General features: G+C 44.1%; 1 protein-coding gene across 5 annotated transcripts in view; it reads right to left on the bottom strand.

Annotated features, from left to right (window-relative positions):
• Positions 1-3111: 3111 nt before the first annotated feature.
• Positions 3112-10779, bottom strand: part of fstl4 (follistatin-like 4) — a 247226-nt gene continuing 239558 nt past the window's right edge. For all 5 annotated transcript variants that reach the window (XM_064349753.1, XM_064349757.1, XM_064349754.1 and 2 more), the window contains 2 exons: positions 8298-8407; positions 3112-8129 (listed from right to left, as the gene is read on the bottom strand). In XM_064349753.1, coding sequence (XP_064205823.1) covers positions 7427-8129; positions 8298-8407 — 813 coding nt within the window. In that variant the 3' untranslated portion in view covers positions 3112-7426. The remainder of the gene's footprint in view (positions 8130-8297; positions 8408-10779) is intronic.

Below are 10779 nucleotides of genomic sequence, written 5' to 3'. Positions count from 1 at the left end.
CAGGGCATTGGAGGCGAACAAGAGAAAAATACTGTCCTTTACAAAATGATGGCGTCTGTTGAAAAAAAAACACTGTTATACGATTTATTTGCACACTCGTGATCAAATCGAGTTTGTAATAGGAGATACTACATCAAAGGGAAAAAATCCCTTTTTAGGACCATACTGCACCTGGTGATCTGTGTAGCGTTTAAATAGCTGAAAGAATCGCAGAAGATCGTTTTAGTGAGAGCAGAGCAAATGTCAGAGGAACTGCCTCTCTGAATGTTAGCCCACAATTAATTAGCCTGGACTGCTAATTAGCACGTGATCACCGTGGTGCATAAACACCGTGCAGCTAAGTTACCTGAGTGCTCAATCACTTCTGACGTTTGTTCCCACAATCCCTCATCTCCCCTGCCCCCGCCCCGGCCCCCCCCTCACCGACCTCATCCAGCAAGGGGCTTAGCATGTATCGATTTGGCAGAAGGGGGCTTCAGTAGAGTGATTATAGAATTCAAGTTTCCCGACTGAAATAGGGTTGAAAAGGTAACAAAGAGAAATGTGTGGGGGAAAATAAAACGCCCTGTGTATGTTCAATGTGGGGGCGGCATGATGGTGCAGTGGGTAGCACTGTCGCCTCACAGCAAAAAGGTCACCCAATGCACGCTGGGATAGGCTCCAGCACCCCCTGCGACACTGCCCAAGTACAGATAATGGATGGATGGATGTTCAATGTGTCTCGCTTGGAAAATTACCCAGAAGGCCATCAGCAGTGAGCCTGTTCTGCACAGTGTATTGGTATATTCTCATCCGTTCATCACCACACATACCTTTGCTATGCATGCCACTTAATATCTGAATAACTGCTCTTTAACGCGGTGTCAAAACCGCCAAGTCACATGACGCACTTAGCGGTAGATGTAGCAGAGGGCTGAAGCTTGACTTTTAATGGGGAGACAGAGCTACTATCTACCTCACGGGGGTCAAACTCCAGGCCTGGAGGGCCGCAGTGTCTGCTGGTTTCTGGGGTGTTCTCAGCACCAGTGGTTCATTTAAGTCATTGATTGGCTAAGGAATCCACACACCATGTTCTCAAGGCCTTAATTGGCGGCTGACTGAAAAGAAACCACAAAGACCTATAGACACGGCAGTCCCCTGTGACACCCCTGTTCTATCTGTAGACCAGGGGTCCCCCAGTCTCATCTGAAAAGAGCCCGTGTGGGTGCAGGTTTTTGTTTTAGCCCGGAACTACGACGCCTTATTCAACTAATGAACTAATCACGGTATTTAATCAAGACCTTGATTAGTAGAAACGTGTGTCATAGTGTTGGGCCAAAAACGGAAACCTGCACCCACACCGGCCCTTTTCGGGTAAGATTGGAGACCCCAGCTGTAGGCCGTTGCATTTGTTGCCACCCATAGAAAACCTGAAATATTCTCACTTTTTCTTTCTCATGCTCAGGCAATCTGAAATATAAACTGTCCCCCCCCCCCCCTCTCCTCCACCGCCCGAAACCAAATTCCACCTATCGACCTCGTTGTGCATCCATTCTCAGATTTGTTTTTTCGATTCCAGTCAGGTGCCCCTCAAAAATATATTCAGACAGAACTCGATTTGAGTGAGCTTCGTGGCCCACTGTGGGGCTGTGTTTATAATAGGGGGGGGGGGGGCACACAAGTCTGTAATTACACGCGTGAAGAGAGTTCCCGTGCACGCCCGGCAGGAGATGCAGGACAGGGTCAGACTCTGGTGAAGCCGACAGTGATGGGGGGGGGGGCATTGGGGTGGGGGTGGGGGGACGGGGTGGTTGGGATGGACATTGGGGTGGGGGGGCTGATGGTATTGGCAGATTCCTTCACAGCCAGATTGTGCTGAGTAATGGAGATGCACCCTGGAATGGACCGTGGAACGCACTGTGCGCTAAACTCGATAGATTACATTAGGAGTGAAGGTCAGTGGTAGTCTTTAATGGTGAATGCCATTGAGCCCACTTCACAAAGACTGATCTTTAAAAAGGTGCTCAAATTACTTCCCTGATAAAATTCAGTGAAGAAGTCCTGATATTAGGGCGAGCCTTGCAACATCTCCCTGTCAACAATACAAGGATTAAAAAAAAAAATTTATTTCAAATTTATTATTCGGGGACAATGCACATTAATAACATTTCTGTAAATAAGCTAGAGTTGGCCAGGGAGGCTAATTTTCAACCGTGGTACCTGGGCTAAGTACATTAAGACTGAGAGAGGACACCCACAGGACACGGGGAGAATATGCAAACTCCACACAGAACACGGGGAGAATATGCAAACTCCACACAGAGACTCATATCTGGAACCTCCTTCTAGCGAGATGCACCACTGAGCCGTCATTGTATCAAATTGCCTTTAGCTTCCTGCCAAGGGGTCAGTGAGATAACATTACATCAGCATTATTCTTAAAAACAATAACTTGGCCTTGATGCGGTCAGCATTTATTCTACATTTCGACAAACAGAAAAATGTTTTTTTTTCTTTGAAAACACTGTTTTTTGTGATCGCTGAACTTGCTGAACTCTGTGATGAAAAACCATGATGCAAAAAACAGTGTTTTAACGAACACTGTTTACACAGAAAAATGTTGAGTGCTAAATCAGCTCTTACAGAGTACATATGGACCCTATTGGACTCACATGTACTCTGTTGTTAAGAGCTCAAATAACACTGGATATTTTATCGTTTATGATTTGCACTTTTTTTTTTGTTGCCTGTGGGCGTTGTGTGACTGGTCTAAAATGCACCAATAATCCTTGCTTTTCATCTTTATTTTGAATAATTATCCTGACTAACAAGCCAGTTCATAAGAACTCAGATTTAATCTGAACCAAATGAACACATAGATGCATGGTATTAGTACAGTGCACTAAGCTACACTGAAGTCTTTTTTATAAGTCTTAAGAACTCTAACCACTACAACACTTAACTGTCCCATTAAGCCATCAGAAAGCATCAGCAGCCCTGAGTCTGAACTCCTTTTGAGTAGGCGTCCTGTTTTGTGAAAGACAAGTACGTTTCTGAGTGCATAGCCGTGTTCCTGCATTATATTTACAGTAACATCACAAAAAAAAAAAAAGATACAAATCACAGTAGGAGTAGTTTTATTTTTTTATTGTAAAACTGAGGAGGAAAAAAAGATAAGTTTACATCCCAGGCAACACCGTACAGTATATTTCTTAGTTGAAATGATCTTTACAGCCACTGTTAGTTCAAACACATCACTGGTGACTTTAGTATCATTGGAAGGTAGGAGGTAAGGACATTTGTTTTCATATATGTGGGTTCAAACCATATGAATCAAATAAAAACAAAATAATATTTTTGAAACTGTCTCATACTCTAAAGCTCCTAAAATAAAGTTGAATGTTAAAAATATTTAAAAAAATAAAATAAACACTAAATAGGCCAGATTCTCAGTGACTAAATGAAACCTTTACTTTTTACATTTACATGGGAAAAAAATTATTTTTTCAGTTCTTATTTTTTCCCCACATTCCAATAACTGACCAAGAACAAAATTAACGGAAATCAATTACTGAGAGGGATCAGTGTCCCATAATGGATTACTCTTAAAGACCACAACTTAGGATCCAAAGGCCGACACCTATGGTATTAGTCTCACACATCACAATGCCTGTTTGGACAGGATGACCCTAAATGAGCTCGCTTTTATAGAAAAGGCCGAAGGACGTGGAGGAGCTGGAGCCGGAGCTGGAGCTGACGAAATGGTACGATAGTTATTGCCTCGATGATCGAAATGTGTTGCATAGAGATTAACCAGCACAAAAGACAGCTAAAAGCCTTTAAAGGTTAATTTAAGTCACGGAAAAGTCCTAATCAAAACACACACACACGCACACACGCACACACCTAAAGAACATTTCGGGGCTCCTTGTGTTGGGATATCCTCTAAATATACAGAATTTTAACCTTTAGTGAAGTTGAAAATGTCCAATTGGTGCTACACAGGATGTGCCTCTGAAATTGGCTTCAGCTCTCTGAAGAGCACAGACGTCAAGGCGTCGTCGCCGGTGACGCCCTTTTAGATCACATGACATGCGGCCATGTACTGGCCGTTCTTCACAGACTGGGGGGAGGGGGGGGATCTGTAGCCTTTTGAAGCCTTTTTGCCATTGGCTGGTCAGGCCATCCACAGGTGCAATCAGAAGCTGACTCCGTTCAGTTTAAAAATGGCTGGCGCCTTGGTATTGGGCGAGCACAGCTGCACCAGATAAATGGACTTGTGGGAAACATCGACACGAGGAAGAATGGATACGCAGTCAAACGTGGAACAAAAAAAAATTTAAAAAAAAACTCTACAAAACGAATCAGATGCTGTGCGATGAACTTGGGGGCCGGTGGAAAACAACTAACACACACACGCCTAATATATGTGCGTGTAAATCAGCAGCTATGACATCATTAGACGAGTGTAAATACGCTCCGATGAAGACGAGCAGCGGTTGACATTTCTGCGGCGCTAACCGTTCGGAACGACGCTGCCGGGCCTTACTCCCCCTGATTTGCGTTCGGCGAAATCCGTCCCTGAATATTCTAATTTAATACGTTTCATAATGTGTTCCAATGAATTTATACTGTCTCACAGCTGTACATATTTTTGTTTTATTAGAATCTTTTTTTTTTTACAAACCACTTCCCCCCCCATAAACCAAAAAAAAAAACACACCCAAAACTCACAATGAAAAGCTGTACAGTTAAATTTTATACCGTGTTCTAAAACAAGAACAGTTTATCTACAACAGCGACTCTAATGTCTATCACACCAACATCGTTAGGCCCAAAGCCATTATGTCTTATTTCTGCTCGTATGCAATGGGGACAATTAACATGAACACACGTTTTAGGGATTTTCTTCTTCATCTGAGCCAGTCTCTTTGGAGTTATTAAATATTAAATATGGGGAATACATTTTTCTCACATTAACTAAAGCTTAAAATGGATGTACAAATTTTGGTGACATACAGTCTCGATTTCTTAAAATTAAATTAAATGTGTTAATAAATGCATTTTCTTTTCATTGTTGAATTGTGATTATCATCATTTTGAAAATGTTGAGCGCTAAGAAACATTGGTGCCTTTCAAGCACAAAGGTGTTATGGAATCCTTCATCGTGTACCTTGTAACTTCATCATCAAGCTTCAATTTTTCATATTTACCGATTAGTCAGATGTGAAAAAAATTAATTTTAAAAATTTTTCTTTCAGTGCAACAGTGGTCTAGATAATGTTATAGACCTTCAATGCTATAGTCTAACAGATATTTTTTATCTGTTTACAAGGATACCTCAAAGTTACTTTTTGAATGAAGAAAGGCTTATTCGTCAAGCTTGTAATACCATGAATTTGCAATTCAATATACGACAGCTGGCTTTGATGTGAAATACATTGTGTCTTATCTGAATGTAAAAATCTGAGGTACTCTGTTAAACATTTCGGTTGTACTTCCTCTGGGTTCCACAGTTATTTGAAATGGTCATTACAAATTCACCAAAGGGATTGATCACAGTTAGTTTCAGTACAAAATCAGTTATTCATTACACAGCTTCTCTTTTGAAGATGCCATCTCCTCCTTCCTTTTTGAAATGTACCAAATGTTTCTCTTGATAAATTCAGAACAATTTTTTCAAGCTAATTAGATTTGTGTACTAGGCATTTCTCAGCTGAAGGGTAACATGGGGCTTTTTCCTGCAATCCAACAGAAATTAGAAACGATCAGATCTAGATTTAATTCACAAATTAAATGAGAAAAAAATTGGGAATTAAATAAAGATTTTGGATCAAATTTGACTAAATTTGTAACACGGCAGTCGAAAGCATCTCTGCTCAGTTGCTTTGTCATTAGACCTGTAAAAGACTGCACCTTATACGGACGGTCAAAACACAGAGGACTGACCACAATCAAAGCAGAAGTCTTAAACTCACCATCTTTACAGTAACCCAAACCTACTGGTTCCTATAATTTAATCTGATGTTTCCCAGGTGACAGGCTTAAATTTTTCACACGTTCTTATCTGAGATAATCACATAAAAATGTTTTTTTTGTAGGTCAGGACTCTCTGTGTTTACACTTTTGAGTGAAAGAGACAATGTGAAGGTGGGGTGGAGGTGGGGGGGGTTAGAATGTGAGGTAATGACAGCAGAGAGTGAAGAACGGGATTTTACTAACGGGGGGACAAGCGGGTTGTTTAAGCTCTCAGGCACAGAGGGGCAGGACTGGGACGGGTGCCAGTGGTGAAACCCCCCCCCCCCACGAACACCCCCCCCCCAACTTACGCAACTCTCACTTCTCAGAGACCCTCCCCCTCCACTCATGACTAAAAACGCGGTACATTTCCTGACTGCAGCGGTGAACTCTGGCACCTCGATGTATGCGTCTTTTTTTTGCTGAACGACAAATGCACGCATGCAGCCTCGTTCATAACGGGCTGCCGTGCTGACCACTGCGAGATGGCGGGGGGGGTGGGTGGGGGGACGGACCAAAGCAGCTGACGTCTTCATTCGAGTGGAGTCGCTTGTGTAGGATTGCACATGGATTCTTGCAGGAGCCTAAACGCTTACAATTAAACGGACTTCACACGACATCACTGAGGTTAAATCAACCAGAGGGGCGACAGATCATACATAATCATCATGGAAATTTTTGAATATGCAGAATACCAGTCTTTCCGTTTAATATTTCGTCCTAGGCGTGATATTGGCTGTGTCAAGAGAGGGCTTAAAGACATCTTTGGAAAGTATACGAAAAGACAACAGAATCGTTATTTCATAAGATACGACAAGGTTTCAAGCCAACCTGTGCTGGTTGAGATTAAAGGTTTTTATAAAATACTTACAATACCATGAACATGTACAATTACAATGAACAAAAGGACATTGGGTTCAGAAAGGGACCGACACAGACAGACAGACTTCTTATAGTGACTATTTGCAGCACTGGTGTACGACAGACATCATGGACCAAAAAAAGAAAGCATTACTCTAGAAAATAAATAAATAAAAGTGAGCTTTGTGCATAGTTCCGTTTCAAAATAACACCATTTCTCCTTTCCTCTGACGGCTATCTGCAGTGACACAAGGAAGTGCAATAATGTACAACTCTGGTTAGATAAGTGCACGTAGATCACTGTTGCACTGAAGGGATCCATCGTTTTGTCCCAGTAAAATCATCTTGCCGTGTTTCCCCGATTGATTTTCCGATTACTCTTTTTTTTTTTTTACTTTTTTGTTTTGTTTCCAATTATTAGGACAATAGCAACGTTTGTGCTCCTTCTGCTCAGTCCCAGGGTTGAGTCCATGTACATCACTTCTAAGGTTTTTTTTTTGTTTTTTGTCATTTCGTTTATTTTTATTTTTTTTGCGTGAACTGAAATCCTTCGCCACAGTTCCTCCGCTCATACCTCCCCGACCCACACCACCGTGTTACCTCTCTCGATGTCCGAAACCTCGCAGTGCGGCCCGCTCTGTTTCCCGTCCAACACGAAGAGGGATCGTGCCGCGGGGGTGACCAGGTACTGCCCGAAGAGCCCGCTGGACACCACCACCCTGTTGGTCCCGCTCCAGGGCCAGGACCTGGATGGGACGGGGTCTTTGAGGTTCTCCAGAACCTGGCTCCGCCCCGTGGACAGGTCGGCGAATAGCAGCTCGCCGTGCGTCTCGGAGCTGGCCACCACGGTGTACTGGTTGGACTCGGTGAAGGACGGGTGGAAGGCGAGGTCGGAGACCCGCATGGCGGTCTCCAGGTCGCGCCTGGCCTGCAGCGCCCCCTGCAGGCTGACCGCCTGCACGCGGACGCGCCGCCGCCCGGGGTCCGTGGTGACCACGTAGCGACCGTCCGAGGACACGTGCGGCCGGCCCGCCACGTCGCCGTTGCGGCCGACGACGGAGTCGGTGACGCCGTCGATGAGGAGCTGGGGCTCGGCGGACGTGCGGTTGGCCGCCCCGCACTGGACGAAATAGAACCCGCCCAGGTGCGTGTAGGCCATGCCGGCCGGCACGCAGCTGTAGTTCTTCAGGCTGATGGTCTTGACGCGGTGGAACGTCTCCAGGTCGATCTTGTGCACCGCAGGCTCGGACCTCAGGAAGATGAAACCGAATCTGTGAAGGAGAAGAAGAAGAAGAAGGAGGAAGGGTCACGTGTGAGCACGCGCGTTGTCATGGGGATTTACCCCGCCGTGTTTGGACTCGAATAAATGGCGGCGAGGTGAGGAGGAAGCCCGGGAGGGTGTCGCCGGTTGTCCCGGGAGACGTGCCGAACGGCCGTACCTGACGTGTGTGATGACGAGGTTGGTGGGAGGGATGAAGAAGTCGTCTACTCTGCGGAACTGGGTGCGGATGACGTGGTGTTCCTCGCCCACGCTCGCCTGGGACACAACCTGAGACGGCGAGAGCAGCCGTGAGACTGGAGCTGACTGTGCACAGCCTCCTAAGACCCGGCGTCCTCTGTAGGGGACACGGGTCCCTGGCCTTAATCTCAAGATCTATGTATTCCGCTATTCTGAAGCCCGCTGCTCAAGGGACAATCAATAAAAATAAAATACACCATGTTTTTGAAAATACTTTTTGACTGCAACATGCTTTTTTTGTCATCCAAGACGCTTGTATTATGTGAAGAAAAATAAAATTTCCCCAGGGTCTCAGAAGGATGTGCATTTTAACCTTTGACCTTGACCCCAGAGATCAACTGAGAACTCCACAGGCACAACCTGGGGAAAACAAGACAGTCATCTTCCATGACCGGGGCGAATACATGTTTTTAGGCTGTACTTGAAAACACCGTCATCTAACATGTCTTTCACAGTTGTGACATCATTCTCCGGGAACGAATTCACAAATATGCGAACAGTTTTAATTATATAAACACACACACACACGCACACACACTGAGCCTGAAGTGAGTAAACATTTATTTTTTTGTTATGTCTAGCTCTGTGGCTGAAATAATAACCACTCTCTGAAATAATAAAGACTCTCAGATCTCGGGGCCTGAGGACAGATGAGCAATTACTGACGACATCATCGCTAGAGCCTCTTCACTGCTGAAGGACTGCTACTCAAGAAAAAACAAAATAAAACCAATAAATGGACAAGTTTCTCATACCAAAAAGAATCATATTTCTGATACCATGTATTTAATTTCTGTTAAACACGTGTACATTTTAAGTTTAATGAAAAATGTATTACAGGGTGATTCCAAGGGACCCTCAAAACATATCAGATCATAGGATCTTCTTCTGGGGTGGTGGGGCCCAACATGCAGTCTTTTTATGGGGCCCAAAATCCCTGGCATTGCCCCCCTATGCCAAAAAAATTTAAATACATAAACTACTTTTTGACTGGTGAACTGTCCAGGGTGTATTCCATCCTGTCACTCAATGCATGCTGGGATAGGCTCCAGCACCTCCTAAAGACCCTGACCTGGACTAAGTGGGTATAGATAATGGATCGATAGATGGGTGGATAGATGGATAATGGATGGAGGAGTGGATGGATTGAGTGGATGGATGATGGGTGGATGGGTAGAAAGATTGGTGGATGGATGCGTAGAAGGTTAGAAGGATGGATGGGTGGATAGTTGGATGGATGGATGGGTGGATAGTTGGATGTAGGGGTGAATTGGTAGATAGTTGGATGGATGGAAGGATGAAGCTACTTTTTTTTCCCGCCGGGAGTCTCAGGAGGACGGCCTCCGCTGGAGCTTTCCCGCTGGAATGTGGGTGCAGCGGAAAGATCCGGAACCCCGCTGACTGTCCTTTCCCCCGAAGCCCGTGCTTCAGACTCTCTCCCCCATTAAACTTCACAATGGGACGGATATCATCGCTGATTTCGCTCTCCCTCCGGGGGGTCCACCAAGAACCCCTTGTTCGAAAGCCAATTATAATTGTTGCGCTGTACAACGGCAAAAGGGTTAATAAGTTCACACACAATATCGCTAATGCATTATTAGACAGTAATGATCCCGCGAGTTCAAAGTTCTTTGTGCTGCTGTGCCGGAAAGGTCCACTTTTTCGTTTTAATGTCTGGCACTCGGAACACTGCCAATTAACTTAACACGGTATTTTTTCCCCCCCGCTTACCTAAAAAGACAAAGGAAAGAAAGACAGAAGATATCGAGGAGTTTGCCACTTGAGCGACTGTCACACTGACTATGAATTCCGACTTTATTCAAAACGGTGCATTCCAAACACGGGCAATTAGCAGTAGGCGGGACTTCAAATTTGCACTTTGGGTTTGTGCAAACTGCATTTTTAAATTTCAGGATAACACCTACCTTTAACTAAACAAACCAAAACCGTGTCTTTTCATTAAATATATGCTCATGCCAGATGCTACAATGAGTATGTTAAAACCTGATTACAGAAATATGCCTTATTTGAAATCATTTCTAGAAACCAACTTCAAAGACCACTCTGGAGCTCAAAACCAGCATTCCTCTGTTTTATTTTTAACAATCACACAGTTTCTTATAGAAGAATAAACCTGGTTGTTAAAAATTAGGTGTTTGATATCTTACTGTGTCTCTGGCTTAATCGAATTCTCAAAGTTTGAGGTGCGATCCACATGCCCTCTGAATTTTTAGGTGAGTTCTCTGAAATTGTTTTTTTTAGCCATTTTGAATTATTCATAACCCTTACTGTAAATACTCAACACCACGGAGAGCGGATAACATTTAAAAGTTATGTTCGACACTTCCCATCTCCAGACGAAGAAACAAATGCCAGCGACTCTGCAAATGTGCCGGTGAAAT

The sequence above is a fragment of the Anguilla rostrata genome, chromosome 9, assembly GCF_018555375.3.
Source record: "Anguilla rostrata isolate EN2019 chromosome 9, ASM1855537v3, whole genome shotgun sequence".
NCBI classification, from domain to species: Eukaryota; Metazoa; Chordata; class Actinopteri; order Anguilliformes; family Anguillidae; genus Anguilla; species Anguilla rostrata.
The sequence above is the reverse complement of the archived record's forward strand: the minus strand, read 5'-3'. Positions and strand labels throughout refer to the sequence as shown.